Below are 15,288 nucleotides of genomic sequence, written 5' to 3'. Positions count from 1 at the left end.
TAAATATCCAGGAGAACTGAAAACACGCGTCCACACAAGAATATGCACACGCAATATGTTCACAGTGGCACTAGTTCTAATGTCTAAATAGTGGAGAATGGTTAAATGTCCATTTGCTGATCAATGAATAAACGAAACGTTCTCTATCCACACAATGGATGATTAGTCATAAAAATAACGCTACAACACAGAGGAAGCTTGGATGCACTGTGCCAGAAGTGACTGAAGCCAGACCCAGAGGGACTGGCAGGGAGTGACCCATTCCTAGCAGAGTCCTCGGGAGACAAACCCAGAGGCAGCAAGCGGTTTGCTGCTGTCAGGAGCCTGGGGTCAGCAGGACAGAGGAGGGACCACACGTGGATACGGGGTCTGGGGGCTGATGACAAAGTTCTGGAGTTAGGTGACCGAATGGCTTTGTGCAGACACTGAAAACCACTGAACTGGGACCTGCTGTGCAGCGCGGGGCAGGGTGCTCACTCGGGGATATGTGGTGACCTGGAGCAGTGGGACCGCAGGGCCGGGGGGATTGGGGGGGAGGTCCGGCAGGGAGAGGGTCTGTGTATACAGAGCCAATCATCACTGAACAGCAGAAACTAATGCAACGTGGGAAATAAACTATAGTTAAATAAAAATGTTTATAAAATGAGGAAAAGACCCGTGTTCTCTAAAAGTGCAGATTTACACTGTCAAGTATTCACAATCTGACTCCTCTCCCCGTCCGTCTCTTTCCTGCTTCCAGAGCAAGACACGCTTATCTGCGATCTCCATGGCCCCACTCAGGTCGCGCTCTCTCCCCTCTACCCAAATCTTCGCCAAGGCTTGGGCTGATCCCAGGTTCAGACCCTGGGCAAGTTATCAACTTGTCTCCAGCTTCCAAACACACTTCAGCCCCACCCTGCTGGGAAATCCTACGGCAGCGCTGACACTTCAAATCACACACAGGCTTTCACGGACACTTTGCAGTTCTATGTAGACACAGTTTCTTTGAGAAAAGTAACTGTAATAAAGAGATTTTTACATCTGCATGGCATTTTCATTATTTTCAAGGCACCTCCATAAACATGATCAGATTTTAACCTGTAACAATTTTTAAATGACCTACTTTATAGGTGAGAAAATAAAATTTTAAAACATTAAATAATTTGCTTAAAATCATATAGCTGATAGGTATTTGTATTCCATACACAGTGTTTTCCCCGTCCCATTATATTAGGGGGCTTATAATTTCCTCAGATGGTAAAGAATCTGCCTGCAATGCAGGAGACCCAGGTTCAATCCCTGGGTTGAGAAGATGCCCTGGAGAAGCAAATGACTACCCAGTCCAGTATTTTTGCCTGGAGAATCCCGTGGACAGAGGAGGCTGGCGGGCTCCCATTGTGTCATTTAACACATTTGGCTTAAGAAAGGCTTGACTTGGAGGCAACTTCAAGGGAGGGAGGGTTTAGCCTCCATCATGCAGGAAAAGCTAGGCGTGGTCCAGTGTTTCAATGCTGTATGCCCAGGTCTGCAATCACTGAAATTAAGGCACTGACAACAAAATACCTTTTGTCCAACACAGAGCAATTCATGAAAAATGTAATAGGCATTTTGCATCAAAGTCTACACACAAATTATACTGCAGGAGGGTAAGCATTTTTATGTAAAATAACTAGACCAAATCACTGTATCTTAAAAACTCCATCTCTAGTACTATTTGTATATTTAAACCACTCTTACTACTCAAGGATAGAAGGACAAAACGGATCTCTTTTAAAATATCAAATAATTCAATGGGGTTAGAAATAAAACCTTATAAAATAGATCTTTTAGGAATTTTATTTCTTGGGAATGTTTCCCAAGGATACAGTCTGTCAGAGATATTTATTTTTTGTCTAAAAAGAAAACAATTGCTTACATGGAAGGCTTTCCCACTTGAGCGGCACTACATGGAAGACTTTCCCACTTGAGTGGCGCTGCCGTGCACTTGGCACAGGGCTTTTATTAGAACATGAGCATTGCCACCGCCAGCAACCTTCAGAGCGGTTACTATGTACGCATCAGGCGCTGCTGGAAGCCAGCGCTTTACCTCAATAATCTCATAGGCTTCTCACGACATGTACCTCATAGTGAGGTAGCAAATGTTATCGTCTCCCCCTTACAGATGCAAAAGCTGAGACATGGAGGCATTCGACAGCTCACCCACTTCACAAGACTAATAAGGGGTACTCCCAGAAGTGAGCTGCCAGCTGGATCAGCTGCTGCGCTAGGTTATACTGTCTCCTTACAATCTTCTGCTGGCTTTTGCGTTGTTACTCTCAGAAAATAAAAAAATGTTGGTATACTGGTTTTTCCATGATCTCACCATGCCATATCTTTAAAAACTTTTTGCCCCCAATGAAATCTTAGGGTGAACCTTAATACATAATGAGAGATAAAAGCTGATTTCTCTATTGAGGCCTGAAGTGGAATGTTACCCAAATCCCCTATCTGTGAAGGAAAATCTGAATTCAGCAAACTACGACAACAACGGCTACAGTATTTTGAGGCTTTAGCATGTCAGACACATGGTGGTTTTTTTAATCTTACTTGTCCTGTAACAACCACATTAACTTGTCTATCCATTGTATACATCCTTTCTGGCTTAGGAAAGTGAAGTAACTTGGTCACAGACACACAGCAAGTAAGCAGAAAAGCCAGAGCACTGAGCCCGGGGTTGGTGACTCTTGGGTCTCCTGCTTAACCCCTGAGCTACACTGACGCGAGTGATTCCAGCATGAGTGAGGCTTTGGCCCTATTCTAGCCAGGTTCCTTGAACCCTCTTTTCTACTGAAGCACAGCTCAGCTGCAGCAAGTGATGAATGTAGAGAAGTGTTAGGTGGGGCAGACACTAAGCCAAGTGTCCATCCTAGCTTTCTATATAACTGAAACCTTTATCCTTATTTATTTTCAAAGATAGGTAACAAATAGGTCAGTTATTCCTGTTTTTAGATTGTGTTTTTAATGCTTATATATGATTAAACATTGAATTACATATGTTCTGTTCTGCTAATTTTTATTTCCTTCACAAACCCAAGGGCAGTATAATACAGAAGGGCATAAACTTGAGTGCCCATGCTTTCCAGGCTGACGCTGCTCTTCTGAAACTCCTGTGACTCTGGCTTTGCCTCTCCTGCCCCCCAAAGTACTCCTGGTCCCCGGGGCTGCCAGCTGGACGTGAGGGCCCAGCCCAGGGGACATGCCTATGCCCTCTGGCCTCTGCCACACTTACACTGAAAGAAGGTGTGTCTGGTGTTTGGGATATTCACAATACTTCAAAATATAATGCAACCACCCTGTTAAGACATCAATCAGTTGTATTTAAACATTTTTCTAGCTTTAAAAAATATATATTTTATTTATTTTTATTTGGCTGCACTGAATCTTTGTTGTGTCATGTGGGATCTAGTTCCCTGACTTGGGATTGAACACGGGCCTCTTTACTCTATATTTCAAGCTGTTTTTATTTTGGGGCAAAGCTTCAGCATAAGGTAAATTCTTCTTGCTAGAACTTTTAATATTTCTGGTTCTCAAGTTTGCAGGGGCAATTAAAAGTTTTGATTTTATTTTTTAAAGTTTTGATTTAAAAAGCTAAAAAGGATTTAAAAAGCTAAAAAGGATTTAAAGTCAAGGTGATAATGCTAATAGAAATGAGAGTAAATAATCAAATTCATAATTCTTCATATAATTTCCTAACTCTTAAAATACTTCACCAATCTCAAAACCCAAATTGGTAAATATTTTTTCCTTGCACCTCATTACTTCTGGGAAAGTTTTAGAAGTCTTTTCCTGTTTAAGCCATCTATGCACTTAACAACTGAGATAAGTTATGTAATATAAAATTAATCAACCAACCACCTTACTAGAGACTAAAACTATAGACCAAGTACCACAGGGGCACATTTGTATTGTATATTCTATTGTTTTCATAAGAAAAATGGATTCTCAGAGATTACTTTATATACTCATAAATTAAGATTACATTAAAACATCAGAATAATGTTGAAGTCCCAAATCTGAGATATTTACTTTGCTGATTCACTTGTGTAGCAACTGTAATCGTTATTACTTAAGAAGAAACTCATTTAAAACTTCCTGAGATTTTAAGATTTTCCCCCATCCTATATACAGTAATGTGCTAAATCTTGAAAGAAAATTAGTTTTTTCTTCCATTAAAAATTCTACTTTGAGTATCTTTGTTTCTTTGTTGTTAGGTGTCTAACGATGTCTATCTTCTTTGTGAATTGTACCTTTTATCATTAAAAAATATTCATCTTTGTTTATTTAATTAAAAAATAAAAACCTCTACTCTGAGAACCTTTAGCATTTCTATCAAGTTTGCCTCATCATATTAGTCTAATTAGAAGTAAAAAGGCTAAATAAAGGAATTATTGAAGTAAGTAACTGGAAAGATATAGAAGCCAAATCGACTTGGTTTAGTGCGGCATCCTGACAGCAGGTCTGGAAATGTTACTTTCCTGGCAGCTGGATGTTATTACACAGCATCGCAGGGAGCACAACTCTGAAAAATACGGCTCAGAGAGTGACAGCTGGCTGTCCCATATTTGTGGCTATGCCCATTAAAAGAAAATCACCAAAGAAACGGCTTATTACTGACAGCATACTCTCTCTTTAAAGAATCTTTACCATAAATGTAGGGTTCTTAATATATTTAAATGAAAGAATGAGAAAAAACATTTAAAAAAATTTACTGTTAGTATTTTTGAGGAGGTCCATCTTTAACCCGGGCTTCCCTGGTGGCTCAGATGGTGAACAATCTGCCTGCAATGCTGCAGAGCCGGGTTTGATCTCTGGGTCGGGAAGATCCTCTGGAGAAGGAAATGGCTACCCATTCCAGTGCTCTTGACTGGAGAATTCCATGGACAGAGGAGCCTGGAGGGCTATAGTCCATTGTGTCGCAAAGAGTCGGACACAACTGAGCAATTAACACTTTCATCTTTAACTGTATCTGAGTAGAACTTTAGTTTACTGATTGTTCTCATATGTCTCACTCACCAATATTTCCTTGTTAAATTTTAGTTCCCACTAAAAGGCCAGAAAATGCCATGCAACAGTTAGAAAACGGAAGCAAACATGGGGAATGTACATTCGGGCACAACTTTTTATGCTCCACACACACATGCATATTAGTACTTTACATATATGAATATACAATTTGCTATCTGGTCACTGAACTTTACTGTAGTTCTTGTAGTCAATGAAACGAAATCACGTAAGATAGGTTAAGAATTCTACTAAGAACAACATTGTTTTGAGACATGAAAGTAAAGACATCAAGTTAATTAGTCATATGGAACTAAGGAATGAAGATCAAATCCATCTTTTATTACAAGAATAAAACTTTTCAACAGTCCATTTGCCATGCCTTTCTCTGTTTTTCAATTCTCAACCTAACTTGTACAACTAAAAGACAAGGGGATAATTACAAAAGTGAAGATGATAAGTATCTTACCATAGACTCCTTTGTCTAAAAGTAGTAAAAATTCATCCACGGCGTTACGCATCTCATATTCAGTAAGATCCAACAGTGAAACGACTTTGAAATCTAGCTGTCTTAACAAGTTGGTCAATTCATACACATCCACCAAAGGAGCTTTAAGCTTGGGATGCTCCCAATAATTCATATTTCCTATCAAAAGAGCAACCTTGTCCTTTGCTGTTGAAAAAAAAAAAAGAGGAGGGGGAGACATTTAAAGGAGAATATAAAATCTAAAAATAAAACTCAATAGAAAGGCTTTACAAACAAGATTTCATCGTTTCATTTCATTTATAGCTAGGCTATCACTTTATGTAGTAGACCAACGCACTCTACTGAGGAATTCAGGAACTGGTGAGTCAGACAACTGAAAGTAAACGTAACTGATGCTTTGGAAAATCGGGCAAAGGATAATAGCTGTACCTGAAGCATAACACTGCAGTAACTAACATCACAGTAATACTTGTACTGATTTATAACAGAAGGAAAGAATGCTCAGTATAGACTTTTAGAGCAAATTTAAATAAAGAATGTGTGGAATTGGGTTCCTACCAAATTCAGTTCAGCTCTGCTGATAATGGAAGAGGCCAGAAACAAAAGGAATACCTAAACGAGGGACGGGAAGAGTCCCCATCAGAGCAGGCGAGGGGAAAGCAAGGCAGAGAGCAGAGCGGCACCCGCTGCACACGTGCTGCTCTCTGGTTCCGTTGCTGTGCTGTCTCCTCTTCGCTCCTTCTTTAAAGAAAACTCCCACTTGGGTGAGATGCGGCTGCCTCAGGGCAGTGTGAAGAGTTCTTGTATGACTATCTTAGCAGTTCATTTTCTGACCTTAGTGAACTGCTGCTGCTGCTAAGTCGCTTCAGTGTCCGACTCTGTGCGACCCCATAGACGGCAGCCCACCAGGCTCCCCCAACCCTGGGATTCTCCAGGCAAGAACACTGGAGTGGGTTGCCATTTCCTTCTCCAAGGCATGAAAGTGAAAAGGGAAAGTGAAGTCACTCAGTCGTGTCCAACTCTTCGAGACCCCATGGACTGCAGCCCACCAGGCTCCTCCGTCCCTGGGATTTTCCAGGCCAAGAGTACTGGAGTAGAGTGCCATTGCCTTCTCCGTTAGTGAACTGAGGGTTTGCTAAAGACGTCGTCTCATACAAAGAGCTTTTCTGTCGTAAGGGGCAAAAAGATCCATGGGTTGCGTGCTCAGTCATGTCCGAATTTTTGCGACCCCATCGCCTGCAGCCGCGCCAGACTCCGCTGTCCACGGGTTTCTCCAGGAAAGAATACTAGAGTGGATTGCCATCTCCTCCTCTGGGTGATCTCCCTGACCCAGGGATCAAACCCACATCTCCTCATCGGCAGGCGATTCTTTAACTACTGAGCCACCTGGGAAGCCTGAAAAGACGCACACCTGTGCCTTCAAAAGTATCAGCTGGCTTTATTTGGTATACGGAGAAGGCAATGGCAACCCACTCCAGTACTCCTGCCTGGAAAATCCCATGGACAGGGGAGCCTGGTGGGCTGCAGTCCATGGGGTCGCTAAGAGTCGGACACGACTGAGCGACTTCCCTTCCCTATTTGGTATACAGCTTGGCTGAGCACGGTCTAGTGCTTAAGAGGTCTTCAGAACCATACTCTTGCTAGCATGGGAGGAGTTAGAAGTAAAGACTTGAGACTGCGTGATGCCAGAAATCTGAGGTTTCCCTCGAGGGCTGGCAGCAGGGTGTGTCCAGCACACGCCGGGGTCTAAATCTGTGATGGAAACAGCAGGGAGCAGCGGAGAAGGTGTAACAGGAGGGTGTGGCAGCCCCAGCTGGCCGGCTGCAGAGCCACCTCCTGACGCTGGCCAGGACCTGGTGACCAACCCCCGTCACGAAGCGCTAGGGAGATCACTTATAAATTACATGAAACAGGCACAGCCACACTGCTGACTCAATGCTACAATGCGTGATCTGATTTCAGGCCTTTAAGATGACTAATGTCACCAAAAATCTCTTTGGAGATTTCTTCCTTTTCCACACTGAGGTCAAGGGTTAAACAAGGTCTGGAGAAAAATTAGCACCAACTCAGACAGCGTCTCCCTCAAAGTGGCAAAATACCCTACTTTGTGAGAAGACTCAAATACTATTTTTTTTTTTCCTCACCGTGCAGTTTGTGCGTTCTTAGTTCCCCAACCAGGGATTGAACCCCGGGCCCTGCAGTGAAAGTGTGGAGCCCTAACTACTGGACTGCCAGAGAATCCCCCTTGTCTGGCATCTTTGCTCTATATTCACATTTTCAGAGAGACCTTGCAAACTGCCTATTCTTATGAGTATACACATTAAAAAAAATTAAATGGCACTTAAGCCACATTTCTGATTCAATAAAAGTCACTTTAAGTCCGGTACAAATGATAATTTCTTCTCCTATCCCAAAGAAAAGGCCAGTTTTCAAGACTATTTTAATAGGAAAATTCAGACATAAAGCCTCTACTGTCCTTCATTTTAAAACTCAAAAAAAAAAATGTTGAGAATACTCAGGGTGGATTTCAATTAGGAGGCAGTATAAGATTTATTATCACCTCTATTTCCTTTTTTTTTTTTTTTAAAGTTTCTTCTTAAATAAACTAGAAATGTACTGTTACACTAATTTACCCATTATATACCAAGACGTTAGCTGGCTAATCCACAGAAATATTTCAGAGCATTGTTTTCTGAGCCCATTAACCCTATCAGAGTTCAGAGCCAATCTTAATATACTGATGGACTCAGACTCGGTTTAACCTGCTCCTCAGTGAGGGGACCTGGAGCCTGGGGTTCCAGCCTTTCGTCATTATAGCCCCAACCAGGGCTTCCCAGTGAGATCCTCAGAGTAGAGTCTGTGTTGCACAGATTTCTTGGTGGGATATTATGACAATTTAGTATATATCCTATGCTAAGTTCTACTGGCAAAAAAAAGTTACGAGATATGTAACTGAAAAAAATCACTGGGGTCTTTAGTGGGGAGGAAACAGTTGTTAGACTAAGCATATAGGCTGCTCCTGCTAGGATCCCTACTTTTGTCATCTGTTTGGAAAGGACACTTGGTTCAGTACATAGATGTAAGGGTTTAGCCACTTGAGAACCATGGGGCTTAAAATCTATGTATCAATAATTGACCATAACTCTTCAAAGACTTTTCCCCAGTGATAATGTGGGATCTTCCTTCCCCAACCAGGGATCGAAGCTGCCCCTCCTGCATTGAAAGTGCAGAGTCTTATCCAACGGACCTCCAGGGAGTCCCCCAATGATAATTTTAAGGCTTAGTTCCTAAAATGTCTTGAGGCATCTTCTTGAGTTTGGGAATAAAGATGATGGGTCAGTAACTTACCTTGCCCACTCTACTTGCAAAACAGTTCCTGAACGATAGTTGAACTGGGGTGGATTTAGAACAGAGAAGTAGACTGCGGTGGCCGAAATAGGAGATGACAAGGTCTGGTTCCAGGAATTAGTAGCAGAAAGGGAAAGAAAAAGTCAGAGGCATGACAGAGAAAGAAACAGTGAAATTTGAAGCTGAGGAGATAAGAATGAGGAATCAAAGAAAACTTCAAAATAACAACTATATAAGCAACTTATGATGGGTTTTCAAGTGATTAAAAATAAATGAAACTTTCTGTAGAAAAACATTTACTGTAAGAGCCACCCACAACTTCTTGAACACATACCATTCACTGGAAAAAGGGAACAGAGACGCCAGCTGATTAAGCAACAGAATAAAACCACTTCAGAAAGATATTTTCACTGTATGATCCTAGACATCTTCTAAAGCATAATGAAATTCATTGTTTAAACACTGGTGCAAGTTACACCATTAATTCCACATCTGATTGTTCTAATAGTGTGCTACTCATTTCATCCAAAAATGAGCAACTGGAGGAGGAGCTGGTAACACTGAGCGGTCCGTCAGCATCTGTTAAATAAAGAGCCTCTGGCCTTCTGTCGGTGACAGCCCTGATGCCACGTCTGAGTGACCAGCAGTCCTTGGTGGTCCCGTGCGTCAGATCTTCGTCTTTCTACGTCCTTCAAAATAAAGCCCAAGCTCCCTAGTCTGGCGACAAAGCCATTCTATTTTAGTCCAGGCTGCCCTTCCAGCTGTGGTGAGAGACGGCCCCCAAGGGTGGCCCCTCACGGTCTCCTTAGACAGTGCGGCCCCCTCACCTGCCCCCTGCCGCCAGCTCCGAGTCTCGGCTGCCCTGTGGCCCTCTCTGAGCATAATGTAGTGGGACACTCTGCCAGTTCTGGGTCAAACCTTAAGAAGTCCTGAGAGCTTCCGGTCTGGGGACTCAACTACCGTGCAAAAGAAAGTGAATCACCTCGTGAGACCACGGGTCGGGGAGGAGAGGAGAGAGTGAAGTAGACTGAGAATATTACAGGACAGGAAAATAGAGGGCCATATGCCCTTTTAAGGGGACAGCTACTATTTAGTCACAGCCTACAGCTGTCACTCAAAAGCTACCATTTTTGAGAGAGCTTATAAACCTGAATTTGCAGCTGATTCTGTCTGAAGCCACTGTGCGGGACCGCCTGCCCCAGTTCGTGCCCTTTCTGCACAGCCTGAACAGTCCCATGGAAGCTCCCCTCCCTGCTGTGAGCCTTCGCCTCCATGCTAATGATACTCCTGACCGTGTCTCTGAGCCTGGCCTCTCCTTAGAGTTCCAGACCCATGTGCGCCGGTGCCTGCTGTACCCTGCCTAGACATGACACAAACACCCCAAGCTGGTTAGGCCCAGAGTAAGAGTCCGCTGCTGTTTGAATCTTGCTTGTGATCCTGTGTTCTCTAACTCAGTGGGCTGTACGACCACCTGCCTAGTGGCCCAAGCAAGAATCTGAGCAGGCATGGTGACACCTCTGTATTTTTTGTACCCTAGAGTGAGGTGATGAAATCAGCTTACCGATTCTATCACCTCAAGGTCTCCGGAACCTGTTCTGTCTTCTTCTGCACTGACTTCGTACTAGCCTGGTTTAGAGCCTCATCATTTCTTTATCTGGACTATTGCAACAGTCTCAATTTTTCTCTTAACTTAAACAATGTCTCCCTTCCAGTTCATTTTCTATACACTGATACAAGTCTGGTCTTTCGGAGGGACAAGCTCACCCCTCTTTCAAAGCTTCCTTCCAGTGGCTTGTCTGAGAAACAGGGCTCCTCACGACCTGGTCTTGATCTGCTTCTCTAAGTTCCTGCTCTTCCCACTCTAGGGCAGGCGTCCCCAACCCCCAGGATCTAATGCCAGATGATCTGAGGTGCAGCGGATGTGATAATAATAGAAACGAAGTGCATAATAAGCGTAATGTGCTTGAATCATCCCCAAACCATCCCCCTACCTCTAGTCCATGGGAAAACTGTCTTCCACGAAACAGGTCCCTGGTGCCCAAAAGGCCGAGGACCACCGCTCTGTGGGCATGGTGTGTTACTTGCACCTTCCCCAATACAACAAACACCCTGTCTTCTTTGCGACGTTTCTTTAGGATTTCACGTTTCCTCTGTCTGGAAGGCCCTTCTCCTATCCATCCTTCAACATGCAGAACTGCTATTGCAACCTCTCAGGTGCTTTCCTAACCTCTAACCCCATCAAGATACAGTATTAGTCACTTCTGTGTGACCTAAACATGCTTCTTTTTGCTTTTATGTGTATTTTTTTGTACATTGCCAAATCAGAAATCACTCCACAGAAGCTGACCTGGTCTCAGAAACTGAATTCATAATCTTTTTATCTATTTATTTTTTGAATCCACAATCTTTTTATTTTTTATCTTTTTAAAAATTTTATTTATTTATTTGCCTGTGATGGGTCTTAGTAGTGGCAAGAAAATATTCAGTTGCAGCATGTGGGATCTAGTTCCCTGACCAGGGATTGAACCCAGGCCCTCTGAATTGGCAGCATGAAGTCTTAGCCACTGGACCACCAAGGAAGTCCCTCATAATCTTTTCAAAGTCTCCTATGATTTCTTTTTTTTAAATTTTAATTTATTTTAATTGGAGGCTAATTACAATGTTATATATACTTTCTTTTATAAATATCCAAACTAAAACATATTATTCAAATGTTTATACAAGTTGTCAATTTTAAAAGTCTCAAATCCCTTCATAAGCCCCATAAAAGAGTTGTATGCTACAATTATATTTGGTTACAGGGCCTTCCTGGTGGCTTAGATGGTAAAGAATCCGTCCCTGGATCAGGAAGATCCCCTGGAGAAGGAAACGGCTACCCACTCCAGTATTCTTGCCTGGAGAATCCCAGGGACAGAGGCTCCTGGACGGTTACAGTCCATGGGTCACAAAGAGTGGGACACGACTGAGTGACACTTTCATTTTCAAGCGTTTTAAAGCTCTACTTACCCAAAGGTTGGTCAACCGTTTGCTCTTGATTATCTACAGAAAGATAAAAACAAAAAGGGTGAGCGAGCTGTTATCCGTGACGCATCTCCGGGGCTAGAGAGCAGCAGTGACAGTCCCACCGTAGTACGCCAAAACGCAGGATGGTTGCAGCTAGCTTATGGTTTTGAGGTGTTCAGGCTCCTGATTAAAAACTTGTACCTGGATGGGGGTCGGAGTCAGGGGCAGGGAATGGCTCTGGTAACTGATTACTACAGCTGAGGGTGATACTCTTTAACATTTAGGTAGAAATTACAGCCTGAAAACAGCTGGTGTGGCCATGAAGAGCAGCAGGAATGGTTAACATTTACTGAATGCTGGCCTGGGACTGTTGCATGTGTTGTAAATATAACTGATTTAAACAACCACACTTTGTGAGGTATATACTGTTATTACCTCCACTATATAGGTAAGGAGTCTAAGGCAGAGAAAGACTGAGTCACCTGCCCCGTGTTAGGAAGCTAGGAGATCTCATTCCATGGTCATGCTCTTTGCCATCATCTGTACACAATATGAAATACCTCCAACTCTCAGGGACCATGCAGGAAGACACGCTGGGGAAGATGGACTTCAGATGGTCATGTGTCTCTTGCTATAGACAGGGTAAGTGTTTGCATTTTTAATAATATATATGCTCTAAGAGTCCAATTAAAGTACATACAATTTTTTCTTACATGATTTGGTATTTCTAATTCTTGGGGAGCAAGGATATAATGAAAAATGTTGGGGAAATTTCAGAAGCTTAGTGGTGCTGGTATGCAAAAGTTTTCCTGAAACAGCTTTTCATGAGGCTCACTGAAGAGCATGAAATAACAGACAAATTTAGGAGAAGGGGAACTCTAACCAGGTCAAGAGAAGCAATCAGCTACAAGACGAGGATGGCTGTTCCAACATCACTTAGTTTTGAGTGTTGGAAGCAAATCTCATGGAGGTTTCCTGGAGCTCGAGGCTGGCCCAGCAGGAATGACACCCTGGTAACAGGGCCCTTCTGCTTTGTCTCGTGGGCTTATAGTAATCAGCACAGCCCAACCATCGCTCACAAGAAGAGATGTTTAGTAACAAAACATAGGCGCAAAACTAAGCAAACTAGTTATGGTGCGACAACAACGAGAAACAACACATCATGAAATAAGAGGGATCGCTACAAATATTAACTGATGTAGCTCCCGTCTGATCCCACTCTCTCGAGGTTTCATTTTCAGAGTCAGAGGTTCCCTCAGTGCCTTTCGGAATGCCCACAGCCTGGACGCATGCCCTCTGCCTTCACGATTACTATGCCTTTCACCTCAGGCAAGCCTGCCCTTTAGCTTCACTTGTTCAGAAATCGGTTCTCACAAAATTGGCCAAAGAATGATAAATATTCCTGCCAACTATCAGTCTCTTCATGGCCAATGACCAACCACTCGTCTGCAGAGCACCAACAGTCCCCACTGACAGTAGTCTTACTTCCGATACGGACACCCACCCAACTAGTTCAGACATGTTCAATGCCCGAGCAGCTCTGAACGGGGACCCAGGGGTCTGGCGAGCTCAGAAGTGTCACTTCTGTCACTTTTTCATAGGCTGGCTGCTTCGCATCTCTCAAATTAATTTCATGCATTTCTCCATATACCTACCTTTTTTATTTACAGTCATTCACAATGATAAAGAAATACACTGATATTTTATATTGCCTCAGTATATTTATTTTTCTACACTACAGTCTTACAATTTAGAGTGTTTTTAATATTTTCACTTGCATGAAATTGAACTTCATGTTAAGTACTGATTTCAACCCTAAAATATGATATGTCAATCAAGGGGAAAAAAACCCCCCATAGTACTGCTACAGCAAAAGAACACTGCTAGTGTCTTTTTAAGTTGCTGCATTCAATAACCTGGAACTCTAACATGAGTGCTTTATGTTTGCCTTACTCACCAGGATGCCCGAGATTCGTCAATTCATCTAAAATAAAATAAGAGAAAACAGATGAAATAATCTTTAAATAATTTAACTGCCAATTTAGCGCATTTAGGAAGACTGATCAAAGAAGTTGACTCTGTGCTATTAAATTGTGTTACAATGTTTTATCAGGTTAGAATTTTTTAAATACCTTAAATGAGAAGTCATGAACGTTGTGAGGAGGGGAGTATGCTATTGTGGACATCAGTTAGGACTCCTAAGCTATTACTATGTTCATCAAATGACAAAAAAGCTGAACAGACTCATCTTTAATTTGATAAAAGTTTTTTAGATGTTCTGGCTAATTATGGGACAAAAACAATCAAGAGACAGGTTTGTCTATGGCCTCAACTATACACTTCTTGAAACTAATTAAAAACCTCAAATGATATTTTTAAAAATAAACTTGAATTTAGAACAGTTTAAGATGTATAGAACTACTGTGAGGACAGCGCAGAGTTTCTGCATACACCCACCTACTTTCCCTATTTTTAACATCTGACGTTAGGAAGGCGTATTTGTCACAGTTAATGAACCATTAATGTTCTTTTTTTGTTCCAGGACCCTGTTCAGGACACCACGTCACATTTACTTGTGTTTTCTTGGGTTTCTCTTTGCTGTGACAGTTTCTCAGACCCTCCTTGTTTTTGATAACCTTGAATATTTTGAGGATTACCGATTAGGTATTTTGTGGAATGTCTCTAAATCAGGATATATCTGATGTTAGAAGGGTGGAATGTGTTTTTAATGGTATTGTGGTTTCAGAATTGTTAACCCGTAGTCCCTCGGTGGCTCAGATGGTAAAGAATCTGCCTGTGATGTGGGAGACATGGGTTCGATCGCTGGGTTGGGAAGATCCCCTGGAGGAGGGCATGGCAACCCACTCCAGTATTCTTGCCTGGAGAATTCCATGGACAGAGGAGCCTGGTGGGCTACAGTCTGTAGGGTTGCAAAGAGTCAGACAAGGCTGAGTGACTACACACAGCATACAGCCTCTGGCTAACGGAGAGAGAGAATCATCTAAGCAAATACTTATGACACTACAGCTACCTATTTTTCCTTTACAAATTTTATGAAGATAAAAGTTACCATTCACAATAAATTACAAATGCTATACTGCTCATAGAATGTGCAGTAATTTCTGTGATACAAAACCCACTGCACAGTGGTATTTGCTAGAACACGGGGTCATATGCATAGTTTCTTCCATCCTCTGTGCTCACTCCTTTCCAGGTACTCAGGCCAGCACCTGTTCTTCCATCCCGTAGTCAGTGAGGCTGCTTCACCCACTTTAACAGGCTCAGATTCTTATCTGGCTGTGCTGTGTCTTCGTTCATTGCTATGCGAGGGCTTTCTCTGGTGTGGCCCACGGGCTCTAGAGCAAGGCTCAGCGGTCGTGGCGCATAGGCTGAGTTGCACCGAGGCATCTGGGATCTCCCTGGACCAGGGA

General features: G+C 42.6%; 1 protein-coding gene across 2 annotated transcripts in view; it reads right to left on the bottom strand.

The window, feature by feature from the left end:
* The window catches only part of MALT1 (MALT1 paracaspase), a 63,012-nt gene that overhangs the window by 13,376 nt on the left and 34,348 nt on the right, over positions 1-15,288 (bottom strand). For both annotated transcript variants that reach the window (XM_018039647.1, XM_018039648.1), the window contains 3 exons: positions 13,815-13,841; positions 11,861-11,893; positions 5,489-5,692 (listed from right to left, as the gene is read on the bottom strand). In XM_018039647.1, coding sequence (XP_017895136.1) covers positions 5,489-5,692; positions 11,861-11,893; positions 13,815-13,841 — 264 coding nt within the window. The remainder of the gene's footprint in view (positions 1-5,488; positions 5,693-11,860; positions 11,894-13,814; positions 13,842-15,288) is intronic.

Source organism: Capra hircus, chromosome 24 (genome assembly GCF_001704415.2).
Source record: "Capra hircus breed San Clemente chromosome 24, ASM170441v1, whole genome shotgun sequence".
Lineage (NCBI taxonomy): Eukaryota > Metazoa > Chordata > Mammalia > Artiodactyla > Bovidae > Capra > Capra hircus.
The sequence above is the reverse complement of the archived record's forward strand: the minus strand, read 5'-3'. Positions and strand labels throughout refer to the sequence as shown.